This window comes from Diabrotica virgifera, chromosome 3, assembly GCF_917563875.1.
Source record: "Diabrotica virgifera virgifera chromosome 3, PGI_DIABVI_V3a".
In the NCBI taxonomy this organism is placed as follows: Eukaryota; Metazoa; Arthropoda; class Insecta; order Coleoptera; family Chrysomelidae; genus Diabrotica; species Diabrotica virgifera.
Window position 1 is genome coordinate 54338964 of NC_065445.1, and position 15082 is coordinate 54354045.

Genomic DNA, 15082 nt, shown 5'->3' on the forward strand with positions numbered 1-15082 from the left:
AAATGAGAGATACACGAATACAGGGCCGTAACTACCATTGGGGCAACCGGGGTAGTGCCCCGGGGTCCCCGGCCAAGGGGGCCCCGCAGGAGACTCCTTTGATTGGCCGAGATATTACATTGATTGACAGAGATTGACATAGATTTTAACGAGGAAAATAAAAATATGTATTTTGGAAGCCGGTCCAAACAAAATATTTTCAAATGACACAATTTTAAAAAGACCTTTTAAAAATAACGCAACATAAAATTTTAATTGTTCACTGGGGAAATTAGTCTTTTCGACTAAAATGCAATTGGAATAGAACAGGCGCCCCTGAGGCCTGAGCTAAGCTGTTAACCTCCCGATACCTTAACATAAACATTTAAATTATTACTTACGAAATTAGTTATTTCGGCGTAACAAAACCAAGAATGCCATTGGAAGAGGGGGCCCGGGCTAAGCTGGGGCCTCCGAGACCTTTCCTAAAGAAATAAATTGTTACTGAAGTAATTAATTATTTTGGCGAAATAAAAACTAAAATGCAACCGGAATAGGAGCCCCAGGTCCAGCTACTTTGTCTTAACCAATTTACTCCAGACCACATCTTGGTACCACATATTGAAAAGAAAGGTAAGGGTAAGATAGAATCAGCAGATTAGGATCAGTCCCACCAGTACACTGACCAGCTTCACCGAGTGTGTTCACTCACATTCGGCTCACACTGCAGTTGCTTAATGCACCGTAAGGTGCATTTACATTTACGTTCGCTTGGTTATTCGTTCGCCACAAAGTAAGACCATTTATGTACATTTTACATTGTAGCGAATGAACGCATTCGTTGATGATCCATCCGCAATGTCAGATACAGATCAAGATGTAATCATTAGCGCTGTTAATTTTATAGTTATTGCAGGACATATGGAAAACAAAAGAAAGAAGAGAGTGTGGTGTTCACACAGGAGGAAAATGCGTTTTCAATGGGTTAAATATAAAACATTTTTCCGAACCCCCCCCCCCCGCTGGGGGTACATTCTCCAGACCTCCCGGTAGGGGGCCCCAGATCACGTTTGCCCCGGGGCCCCCAACATCGTAGTTACGGCCCTGCACGAATACAATAATTGACATAAAAACAAAACAATAGGGTACGGCCATGTACAGAGAATGCCAGATGACAAGATTCCCTAACAGATTTTGACGTGGACATGGATGAAGAGAGATGGAAAAGAGGAAGACCGAGAAGAAGCTGGAGGGGGGGGGGATTGAAAAAGAACTAGAGAAATGGCTAAACAGAGAAGAATGGCGATTAAGAGTCGGAAAGCGTCGGAGAACGCTGTACACAGATAGTATTATTAGTACAAGTATACACAAAGATGAGATATGGAAGATGCGTCATTGTTTTGTCGACCATAGGAATACCCCGAAAAAGAGGAAGAAAAAGATGATATGAAATAACGATCTTAAAAAACATGCCGAAAGAAGATAATAACAAGCACTAGACAGAGAGACCAGAGGAGAAGATAAGACAAGACAGGTAAGGTGCGATCGGAACCTTATTCGATCCATTCTAGAGAGAAAAACAACACATCATTAATCATATTCTGATCAACCCCTTGCAAAATATAGTGTTTGGTATATAGTAAACTACAGTATGCGGCATAATAAACAGTACTGAAATGAATATTAAAATGTTTATAATTATTTATATATATTTAGTATACATGATAAATATAGCCTTGTAAACATTATTCACGACGACGTTCCTGATAAAACAGACGTTAAAGATGCCCTCTGGCACAAAAAAATCTTTAATTCTAGTCCGCAATTCCGGAATGTCAGACGGTAGATAGGTCTGCTTTCTTCAGCATTCCCCATATGTATGCATAAGGTGACGTTAGGTCTGGTGAGTGGCGATCTCCCAAAATTATCGCGCAGTATTCGAAGAGACTTCCTGGCCGTATCGTGTGACAGATTGCCTTGTCCTGCTGAAATCATTGTTGATTTTAAGCTTGGACCTTTTCCGTATGACCGAAAATAGCACTTCACGATAAACTTTTTTCTGCAAAACTGAGAACCATCCTGAAACACCTAATATTATATATTACACGATATAATATTACACGACATTCACATAGGCTATATAATGATGGGTCGCCCATGTTCTCTCAACTGTCATCAATATGACTAACTTCACGCTTAACTTTAATACTAGAATTATAATAAAAATATGCATTGAAATCCAGATCCCGTAATTTTTTGAGCGTTATAAACCCACATAACAATTTCAGGTTCTTAGTAGATTCATAGAACATACTTTTCAGAAAAAGTATATACTGAGAATGTGCGTAATTACCATTGCGAATGTGCAGAGCAGATACCGAGTATATACTACATTACAGTACTTAAACGTTCTATGTATATACTTAGAATGTACTACCGCACTTCTTTTCAGTATATACCAAGAATGTTCTTTTTAGAACATTCCAAGGACGTGCTATAAACCTTCTATGTGTATACTTAGAACATACTACCGCACATCTTTTTAGTTTATACCAAGAAGGTACTTTTTAGAATATTCCAAGGAAGTGCTATAAACCTTCTATTTATATACTAAGAACGTACTACCGCACATGTTTGTATGGGAAGAATATTATATTTTTAAGAATATTCTAAGAAAGTGCTATCAAGTGCTATATTGCTTAGAAGTATGTTTTCAGCATCACCTAATCTCATCTTAGGTTCTGCTGGTTCTACCAAATATCTATTTACATATTTTAATTGCAAATGAGAATGTAGTTAGTACCTACATTCTACAATATTACTTAAAAAGTAAGTACATATTTATAAATTTTAGTTATTTATATAAATCATTATATAATATTTAGCTAAACTAAACTGTGCATAATAAGTAACTAAAATTTATATAATACTTATATGTACTTACCGATTTAAGTAATATTGAGTTATCAAAATAGATTATATGTATTTTGAAGCACCGCAAACAAAATAAACAGATTATGTATGTTCTTTAGTCCTAGTACTACATCATTCGCCTTCATCCTTAACACTGCATAGATCCATAGATGATACAAATAATGAAATAATAAATAATGCCTGTTTTCTTTTTCATGTTTCACGGTTTTTTCCTATCCCTGATCCATTCAGGTAAGAATAGAAATGGTCAGAATATGATGGGGGGGGGGGGTATGAATGTATTGTTAAATAACAAAATCGGTGGTCAGTGTTGCCAAACGGAGAGAAATTTCCCTTTTTGCGGGAATTTTCAACATAAAAGGTGATAAAGGGAAAAAGTTAACTCAAAAGGGAATTATTGTTCCAGTCCAAATTGTAAAATATTAAGAAAAAATCAAAATATTTGAAAATAATTCAACATATCTTCTCAGATTTTGTAAACAGGAGGGAAGTTTTTTTTATAAAAGTGGGAATTTTTAAGGTAAGTTGGCGGAAAAAGCTTACTCGACGGTTGGCAACGCCAAAGCCTTTGGTTGCTTTGGTTGTGCAGTTTGGCACGTTTTGGTTCTGCGAAATGGCCTATTGAATTGAATGTACCTAAATTCAAATTCCAAGGATGTAAAAATACTAATGATTCATGATAAACTCGAAATGGTAAAGTCATTTCAATTATGAAAACGAATTTTTAATAGTATCTATGTAAACGTTAATACAATTAATGTTTAAACTTTTTTACCCTACAACAATTTTGAAATGAAATTCGTCCAATACTACCTACATACATAAATTTTATTAATTATGTATTCTAAAATATAACGAAGTTGATAATCTATAAGGCTAATATTATACTTCCTATACATACAAATTATTTTTAAGATATTTTAAAAGTATCTACTTATAAGTATGTGTTAAGAATGTACTTATAAGTATGTGTTAAGAATATTCGATAAAGGTATATTCTAAGAATAAACTTTTACGAATATTCCGAGATCCTACGTACACGAATATACTTAGTATATTCGGTACGAGAATATACTTTGAAGTATATGCAAAGAACATGAAATTTAGAATGTTTTTTAAGGTAGATGCTATGCTTGTACTACACATATACTAAAAAGAATATACTCCGACGAATGTTGGTAGTATATGCTTAGAACATGATGCGAACATCATTGTTATGTGGGAAGTGAGTACAAAGACATACATATTCCTTTTTTTTTGTAATTACAGCTTCAATTTACGGTACACTTCTCGTAGACTCTGCCGATAAGGTTGAGGAAACCTGGCGTGCCCTTATATAACGACGTTCGGAAACAAACCACTCAGTACGTTTCGGCGCATGACACATACAAATTTGAGGCATACGCAGTTCAGTAGGTACTGTTTATTTTGCCGCATACCGGCAATACTTCAAGATTTACCTCGGCAAGATTTTCCCTTATCATAATATTTTCGTCTTCTAGATTTTCTATACCATCTATATATACCATCAATTCGTTTTCCAAAGTTTTAACGCGACGTTCTAATTCAACTTTTGTATTTTCTAAACTGGCCATTCTGTCTTTTAAGGAATCATTTAGTTTTACCTCCAATTGGTATTGCCTAAGAAAAAATATAAGGTTAATGTTGAGCAATATTTTGAAATAGTCTTATTGTCAAATAATACCACAAGCACAAATATGTGATTTCAATGAATTATGTTAAATACAATTGCAATATATTTTATCATTACATTTTTGTGGTTGAAATATATACATAATGCATTTTTCAAAGAATATAATTTATTTCTTATTTGTGAACAGTCTTTTTGCATCATATTTAACAACAATTGCAAATATGGTACGTTAAAACTTTACATTCTTAGAACAATTATTAAAACAAGAACTTTCAAATACTGAAGAGAACTTTAAGCTTGCAAAATTTAATAACGATGGATGAATAGCGAGTAATAAATTGGAACCGCCCTGGTTTAAAACTGTCTGGAGGAGACTCTAAACCTATTGGGACTTCACGCAGGATATATTTGGATGGAAAAGTTCTGATCTCCGATACGGCGCACAGTGTTCAACATTGGTCAAAACGTGATCGAAACTAAATTTGTTTAAACTGTAAAAGTTATCTGAAAACTTGGAATATTTGACGTATTATATCATATAAAGAGTATATATATATATATATATATATATATATATATATATATATATATATATATATAATAGGGGTCGTTTTTTTTAGTTGTCATCCCTTCATTAGAGGGTGAATTACTTAAAAAATATCGTTATACAGGGTGTTTCATTAAGAATGTCCAATCTTTGAGTTGTAGATTCTAGACCTCAAAATATTAGGATTTAACCCAAATCACTTAACTAAAATGTGGCTCCTTACAGAGTTACAGGGTGTTTTATTTAAAAATTTAAAAACTATTTTTGCTCAGTGGTTTAAAACTTTTCGACGTATCCTTTTCATACTTTGCACAAAGTGTAGGTACTGTAAACCCTATAAAATTATGTTAAACAAACGTTTCAGGCTATTACCAGAGGCGTACGACAGGGGACAGTGAATGGTCGACCGTTCCCAAATTCTACGCCACTGGCGGACATGCCATTTTAGCGCAATTTTTCGATTCTCCAATACTCTCTATGTAAATAACGTACACTTCATTTGCAACAATAAGTCATTAGTTTTCGAGATATTTGAAGTTAAACATGTAACGGCACAGATATTTAATTAATGTATTGTGCCGCTTAATTTTAAACTACAAATATCTCTAAAATCAATGATTTTATCGTTAAGAGGATCGGAACGTATTTTCGGCTGCAATGCTATTCAAATGGGGATTCATTTTTTTCAAATCCTGAGAAAACTAATAAGTATTTTGGAAAAATTTAAACGCAGAATGAAAGATTACGTTATTAGCGAGGGCCGAAAGTCCCTGAGAACTTCTACAATGTTTATTTTAATAAGTTACAGGGGTGAAAAAACTAAGAGAAAATTTAGTGTGATTTTTAAATTCAAATATCTCATTCAAAATAAACTTTTTATTTATTCTAAGGGACTTTCGGCCCTCGGTAATAAGTTAGTCTTTCATTCTGCGTTTAAATTTTGCAAAAATATTTATTGGTTTTTTCAGGATTTGAAAAAAATGAACACAATGCCGTGGTAATATTTTCCAAATCTGTCTTTGTCTTACAACGCACTCAACCGAATATAATATTGTCAGCATATATTGTCAGTCAGACACTGACAATCAGTGACAATTTTAAATATTTGACATTGCATCGGGAATATTTTGAGAAATTGATTAAATATTATTGATATATAGTGTATTTGATAAATAATTGATTTAAGACGTGAACTTAATAAAAAGTTATTTATTGTGTATTATTTGTGAAAGATCCAAGCAGAGAATACATCAGATATATCCTGTGATCCAAGTATTTTGTTGTTAGAGATGTTCAAAATTGTAAGCGTTCCAAAATAACAACATATTATTAAAAAATCACTTTAACACTTTTCCTCTTTTCTCGATTGATTATTAGTTTTTGTTGTACAAATAAATTATTACAATCACTGAAAACATAGTTAGTGAAAAAATTATCACATTTATTAACTGAATTAATAATTTGCAATTATAAAAATAACAGTTATCCAAGAACATTCAAAAGCCATCTCTTTAAATTAATTATGACATTTTCAAGTAGAATGACATTCTAGTAATGTTTACATATCCACACCAGTGTAATTTTACTACACGTAATTTGCCGTGTAAAGACAGAAAAAGTAGGGATACACGTAAAATATTTGCGAATTATGTACCCATAGCCTTAAGACTGAAGAGTATATTATTCATTCATAATGATAAAATCATGTTTTCGAAATATTTGAAATTGAAAATTCAGCAGCACAATGCATTAATCAAAATATTTGTGCCGTTACTTGTTTAAGTTCAAATATCTCGAAAACTAATGATTTTATCATTAGGAATGAGGAGTATGTTATTTACATAGAGAGTATTAATATTCTCTATTGAGGAATAACACTACTTCATCAAAACTAAAATCTCTTTTCGTAACCCTAACAAATAACATGTGTTTGACATACATGTAAACAATACGTGTACGAGTGCAATTATTAATTCAGACCTCAGGTCCATTACTCAGGTGCGCACCTTTGCGCAGTTTGTCTTATATATTTTTTTATTCCTTACATTATAATCTTTCATTTAGTGAAGGATTTAATGTGGCACAAGATGGCACAATAAAAGTAATACGCTGTCAAACATTAATTTTATCAAAAATTGTATTGTTTTGAGACAGCCGATTATATCAAAATCACCTTTCCGTGAAGCTAACTATGCTATTTTAATCTTTAAAGTATGAACTTTTATCTCAAATAATTACTTTTATATTAGCTGTCCACATAAATGAAGTAATAATCAAAGTAAAAGGCAGCCTCTGAGAATTTAAATTTGATGTATAAAATTATATTGAATTTTGTACTTTTGATAATTAATACATCTGGCCCTAACAAACATAAAAAATCAATTTTTGCTGAGAAGTTGCATCATGAGTAGTATAAACAAACCCCTTAATTTCGGCATTCTCAGATTTTTTTTTTTTGTACTTACGGTCACGTTTCCTTCAATTTTGAACACTGTGCGGCGCGTCCCAATAGCTAAAAGGGAACGTCCTATATTGAATAGTGCAGGTGAACACCAGTGTGAACGTCCTTGAGAATAGGGCAGGTGTGAAAAAGGTACTAAAGTATAAGCAAATAAACATCCGCGGATGAACTGAGAACTTTATATACGGAAAGCAGTTATGTGGTCGCCTTTAGATTTGCTGACTGAATATGACACACTCATTCACACATGCCAACATAAAAAACACATAAATATATACACCCAGACGACGCTCACCCGGCAAATTACCAGACAGTCACACCACAACTAGCTTATAAATGAGATCCAAATGCCAGAGAGCCAGAGCCAGAGATTCCAGAGAGCAGATGAACTCTGGATGAATATAGTCTTGGCCCGGCATGGGAGCTATGTTGTGCTTAGCAGAATTTTGACCCAACGTGTGTAAGAGATTCTTTTTAAATATTTTCTGAAAAAGATTAACAATACAATCGCCATTCATCGTCAATATTTTGTGTTATGTCCCATAATTCTTGACATAATTCCCACAGGCATACGTATAAAATTATGTTAAAAAATATTTATTATCAAAATGTCATAAAAGTTAAGTAAATCTGATAATTATCTACAAATCGGCAACACTGTCGATTTTCTACACTGTCTGGTACTACGCGAACAATGGCCGACGATCTGCGCAGTAATAGTGCGCAACTCTTCCCGCCTTCTAGTGTGTCATTGCTGTTGCGTTTTCTATGCTGTGGCTCAGGTGTGCAACCAAACCAAATGAAAGAAAACTTAAATGTAAATGTTTTTGGGAGAAAAATCCTCAGAAGAAGTCCAAGAAATTAAATCCCAACGCCTAAGATGAGCTGGTTATGTCCATAGACTCCTTAATATCCGCCTTGCCAAGTTAATCTGGGAGGAAGCCCTGACAGGTAGAACGCCCTTTAGGATGCCCACGAATGCGATGGAGAGACATTATGGTCAGATTTAAGAACAATGGGGCCGATTCTGTCTCTGCCGCAAATAGGTCTCAATGACTGCACTCAGGGTTTTACACACGAACCGTTAGCACAGTAAAACAGCTATGGTAATGTTCCATTTAGCCTTGATACAAGAGATCTGGGTATAACCAATGCCAAATAAAAGAATAAATGGTTATTGGCTGAGAGCTTATGCATAGCAGATCTGCCGAAATCTCGAAGATTAGTATGTCAAGGAAGATGTATAATAAGACGGCTGTAGTAGTACGGCCGGAAACAATTCAAGAAATCAGATATAGTATGCACAGTTATTATCATATCGAATTTTATTGCTGTTAGATTAAATTGCATAATTGTTAAAGAAGCTAGAGGCTTATTAAGAGTTGAAGAATAGTTGGGTGTTTAGAATGGTTGGGTGCTTAGAATAGTTGGGTGTTTCTGCAGATAACCAAGGTAAACCACTACAACGTGAAATATATGGAAGTAACTTTCGCAGATGAAAGGCAGAATACGATTGAAGAAAGGGAATGCCAAACAGGAGCCCCAATTACCATTGAAGAAGTCACGTCAGCTATTAAAAAAACTAAAGATAGTAAAGCTGTAAAGCCTGACAAGTTTTGTGCAGAATTCCTAAAGCTTATGGATGAAGAGGGAATAAAATGGATAACAACTTATTTAATACAATATATGTAACTGTAAAAATACCCCAAAGCTGGTTGTAACTGTACCCCTCGTCTTCTTCTTTAAGGTGCCGAGACCGCTTGTCGATCGTTGGCTATCATGTTTCCCAGCATATTAACAATCATTGTCTTATTGACAGCCGCACGAAATAGTTCAGTGCTAGTTTTCCCAAATCATTGGCGTAGGTTTTTAAGCCAAGAAGTTGTACGGCGGCCCACACTTCTTTTTTCCATTATTTTACCTTGCATGACAAGGTGAAGTATGTCATATTTTTGTGGGTGACGCATTATATGACCAAAGTATTCCAATTTACGCCTTTTAACCGTGTTCACTACTTCATGCATGATAGTCAGTAAGCGCTTCAAAAAAACAAAAGAATTTCATGGGTGGATCCAGTGCCGGTTTAACCTAACTTCGGGCCCTGAGCGCTGGAGGTTTAGGGGTCCCCTTCATTGCTATTCGTTGTCAGTTTTGTTAATAAGACAACACATGCATTAACTATAACGGTTTATTGTAAAATCCATAAAGTAATTTTTTTTAAACAAGAAAGAAGAATAGCAAACATAAAAAATAATCCAAAATATACTTTTAAAAACATAAATCAAAAACAGAAAGTTTCACAAAACAACACATGACAAGCAAAAAAAAACATATTCGCATAAAGACAAAAATTAGATCACTTTTTTCTTGACTTAGCATTCGCAAACTGCCATATAATATTATCACAATTCAGTTTCTCCAGTTCTTCATTCTCTATATACAATAGTGATAATATGCGTCTAGGTTTTTTTTGACCCAAATTTGACCTTAAATATGTTTTTATTCTTTTTAAAGCCGAAAAAGACCGCTCACCTGACGCGTCAAATAAATTTGCAGTAAAGTTAAGTTATTGGGAAAAGTTGCCTTTACATCCTGGATGACATCAAATTTTTCATAAATTATATGTTTATTCAAATTTTGGCATAACGTTACAAAATGGGTAATTTCATTAGGTATGCAAGTTCTCTTTGGTTTCATCAACATCGTTTTTATGTTTCTCGCATAAAGTATTAATTGACGTCTTGATTTCTTCTTTATCTAGAGTAAAAAACATCTAAAAGCTGATGTCACACCCTTGTAGCATTCAATTAGCGATTCTGAAAACAGCGACTAATTTTCTAGACTCTAAATTTTCTGCGACACCGATTTTTTGTCGCCGCGACTACAAATCGCAAGTGGATTGCTAGCCTTACGAGGCCACTGTATAATGTCAAATTGCAATTTTTTGAAGCGCTTTACTGTTGAATGTTTGAAAGAGTGTGTACCTATTGTTTGGGTGTTGGCATTTTCGAGAATACCTAATCTCTATAAATTAGATGTATGTATATCTATTTTTGTCTTTCGTTTAACCATTTTAAAAGAACTTATTTTGTTCCTATTTTAAAAGAACTTATTTTAAAGCCGAAAAGTCAATTATACCTATTATTATTTAAGCCCCACAATTCAAAATGAAATTATTAGAAACTAAAAAAACTCCGTTTATGCGATTATTTTGGATACAATTCGAGACATAGCTAAATCTGACAATTTTCTGTAGTTTTTGGAAAAGGGCCCCTCCACAAATACTGACACAGGGCCCCTGTGGGGCTAGGCTACGCCACTGTGCATAGGCGTGAAGAGATGTAACAATAGAACATAGGCTTTTGCAGTGTATTAGCGTATCTGGGCATGAGATTTTTTTCGGAGAATATGTAGATTATTTTTAACGTCTTTATTTTTTTATAAATAAAAGGAACGGGCCCCGTGCCCCTGGGCGCCCGCCCCAAGCACGTAGTGGATAAACCGGCATTGGGTGGATCGTGTGACTATGTTGAGGTCATACGGAGAGTGGGCAAGGAATCCGAGATTATTAACACAATCAAAGAGCGCAAACTAAAATATATTATTGGCCATGTTATGAAGAATGAACAGAAATATGTCTTGTTGCAACTCATTCTTCAGGACATGGCATTTGGAAAAAAAGGACCAGGAAGAAGAATATTTTGGCTTCAAAACCTGAGAAAGAAAAGTGGAAACATCTACAACCGGACTATTCCGAATAGCAGCAAGCAAAGTTAGGATAGCCATGAGTACCGTAATAAGAAGATTAAATTTTAAATTGATATAGGAGTATACACAGATCACTCCCTATAAGTATGACAGCATTTCTTAACCTTTAATTATTGGCTGCCCAGTTTTCAATTATAATTTTGATCTCGATCCCCGCTTATAATAAATATGTGAAAGAATCTCTTACTCTTGGACTGCCTCTAGTTCCTTTTGTTTGTTCTTGAAATTGGATTCCATATTATGACGATTATTCTCTATCATTTTGTATTTTTCTTCTAATTCGACAATTTTTTCATTTTGGCTGGATACTTGCTGTTCTGTACAATTTAACTAAAATGTTGAAATTGTAAGTTTAAATTTGATCAAATATATTACAATAATAAAGAAAACGTATCATTTTAACTCTATGAGCAGTTTAAGTGAGACCCAGCATTAATAAATCAGAGCATTGAACTTTTGTTTTATTTTTATTTTCAGTTTTTTAACACACGCTAAAAACACAATTAATTTAAGATATATAGTTGTTACTTGACACTAAAAATTTATATTTTAGACTAACTCTAAAATCTAAACTGTCCTTTATATTTATTTTGTTTGTCTTGTTATAGTGCGGCAGATTCGTGCAAATATTATAAGAATTGTGCATTTATAATTTATAATTTAATTTGTGCGAAAAATATTATAAGAATTCTGAAGCTATTTCCTTGTGGCATTTTTATAATCAACTATTTATAATGGGAAATAAGCCACAATTTTACAAAAAAAAAGATTTTATTAACGTTTCGAAGCCCAAATCGGGTTTCGTTGTCAAAATACAAAATACTACTAAAATAAACAAAAATGTTGTTGCTAAGTAAAAAAATTCTTGTAATCATTTATTTAATCTGACTCATTTATATTGGCAATTCAGACGTATATTATACATTTTAAAGTAGAAGACTTTAAACTGATATCGTCAATATTTATGAGTTGCGTTCCTGGGACGACTTTACTAAAAGATAGTTCATTCGATTACATGAAATCAATCCCAACTCAAGAATATCCGTCACAAAAAATATCATAGCATGTGATCTGTCTTTAAAAAGACAACCAAATGCAACGATGACAGTAAATTCTCGCGTTAGAGATTCCATAGTAAATCACGAGGGAAAACCAGGAAAAAACCTCGTGATACTATCCCGACATCGTAAGTATTTGGTCTTACATTTAATTTACTTTCAAAAAACTAATACCAAATTTTGACTTGAATATGTTTAAATTATAAATAATATTAATAATACATAAATATACAATAAGTAATACTAAAATATAAAATTTGTACTAACTCGATATGTTATTGACTTACTAATCGTGGTATTTTCTTTCTATCGACTTCCTCTTTCAATATGGGTAACCACATCCTACTGCATTCTACCGAGGAATTTGCGACACAATTGTGCTAAATGAAACCAATTGTGTCGCAAATTCCTCGGTAGAATGCAGTAGGATGTGGTTACCCATACTGAAAGAGGAAGTCAATAGAAAGAAAATACCACGATTAGTAAATCAATAACGTATCGAGTTAGTACAAATTTTATATTTTAGTATTATTTATTGTATATTTATGTATTATTAATATTATTTATAATTTAAACATATTAAAGTCAGAATTTGGTATTAGTTTTTTGAAAGTAAATTAAATGTAAGACCAAATACTTACGATGTCGGGATAGTATCACGAGATTTTTTCCTGGTTTTTTCCTGGTTTTCCTGGTTTTCCCTCGTGATTTACTATGGAATCTCTAACGCGAGAATTTTACTGTCATCGTTGCATTTGGTTGTCTTTTTAAAGACAGATCACATGCTATGATATTTTTTGTGACGGATATTCTTGAGTTGGGAATGATTTCATGTAATCGAATGAACTATCTTTTAGTAAAGTCGTTCCAGGAACGCAACTCATAAATATTGACGATATCATTTTAAAGTCTTCTACTTTAAAATGTATAAGATACGTCTGAATTGCCAATATAAATGAGTCAGATTAAATAAATTATTAGAAGAATTTTTTTACTTAGCAACAACATTTTTGTTTATTTTAGTAGTATTTTGTATTTGACAACGAAACCCGATTTGGGCTTCGAAACGTTAATAAAATCTCTTTTTTTTTGTAAAATTGTGGCTTATTTTCCATTATAAATAGTTGATTATTATAAGAATTATTGTGCATTTAATGATAGAAGCATATAATTTGGATCACATATACTACACATATAGAGTTTGAAATTTAGATAAGAGGCCATCTCAGTTTTTGTTTCTTTTACAAAAATGGCGGGCATTCAAAATGGCGACTATACATATATCGGCGCTCTTTTCAACGCCGGTATCAACTTTTTGAAAAATTAATATATTCAGGGTGAAAGAATTGAAAAATAAACAACATATTTTTACATAAAAAAAACAGTAAAAACACAAATTCTGGTAAACCGATTCTTCTGGTTCAAGATCTCGATATTATTCATCAAAAAATGAACCTATATACCAAATTTGGTTGAATTCTGACATCTCGTTCAAAAGTTATCGTGCTATTAGTCACATATGTATAGTCGCCATTTTGAATGCCCGCCATTTTTGTAAAAGCAACAAAAACTGAGATGACCTCGTATCTACATTTAAACCTTTATATGTGTAGTATATGTGATCCAAATTATATGCTTCTACCATTAAATGCACAATAATTCTTATAATATTTGCACGAATCTGCCGCATATAGGTACATGTGAAGATACGTTTTGCATTTATTAAATGGTAATTAACATAACTAAAAAGTTAAAAATATTTCCTAAAAAATATTTTTACGCTCTATTCAATGGTCGTATTAACTTTTTGAAAAATTAATACATACAGAGTGAAAGAATTGAACAAAACAACAGCATATTTTTACGTAAAAACCAGGGAAAAACACAACTTCTGGTAAACCGATTCTTCCGGTTCAAAACCTCGATCTTATACATCAAAAAAAGAACCTATATACCAAATTTGGTTGAAATATGAAGTCTCGTTCAAAAGTTATCGTGCTATTAGTCACAATGTATAGTCGCCATTTTGAATTCCCGCCATTTTTGTAAAAGGCAAAATCTGAGATGGCCTCCCATCTAATTTTGAACCTTTATATGTGTAGTATATGTGGTCCGAATTATATACTTCTATCATTAAATGCACAATTGTTTCACATATCGGCTGCACTATTAATCTGGAATTTTCATTGAAGTCTCTTAGTGAACGTTGACTCGTTCGACAGGTTCCTAGATTCTTCGAGTGCCGTTTCTCGGGAATTAGATTGTCGAACACATGTCGATCATAGGCACTAGTGCTAGCATCATCATGCAACCTCTTCTGTCCACTGCTGGACATAGGTCTCTCCCATTTTTCGCCACTCTCCACGGTTCTGTGCGTCTTGTTGCCATTTCTTGGAAATCCATTTTATATGTCGTCCATCCAGCCTGTTGTTGGTCGTCCTCTGCTGCGTTTGTCTTCTCTTGGCCGCCAGTCAATTAGTTTTCTGGTCCATCTTGAGTCTTTCAGTCTCGCTATGTGACCTGCCCAATTCCATTTCAGCTTGGCTATACGTTAGACGACATCAGTGATACCTGATCTTTTCCTTAGGTCTTGGTTCCGTAATTTGTCTTTTTTGTCACGCCGAGAATCGATCTTTCCATGCGCCTTTGTGCCACTCGCATTTTTAGTGCTGTTGTTTTTG

The 15082-nt window shown here is 33.5% G+C and overlaps 1 protein-coding gene across 2 annotated transcripts in view; it reads right to left on the bottom strand.

Annotated features, from left to right (window-relative positions):
• The window catches only part of LOC114326579 (uncharacterized), a 131629-nt gene that overhangs the window by 1124 nt on the left and 115423 nt on the right, over positions 1 to 15082 (bottom strand). For both annotated transcript variants that reach the window (XM_028274982.2, XM_028274981.2), the window contains exons 5-6: positions 11531 to 11673; positions 4374 to 4554 (exon numbers count right to left, since the gene is read on the bottom strand). In XM_028274982.2, the coding sequence (XP_028130783.2) occupies positions 4374 to 4554; positions 11531 to 11673 (324 nt within the window). The remainder of the gene's footprint in view (positions 1 to 4373; positions 4555 to 11530; positions 11674 to 15082) is intronic.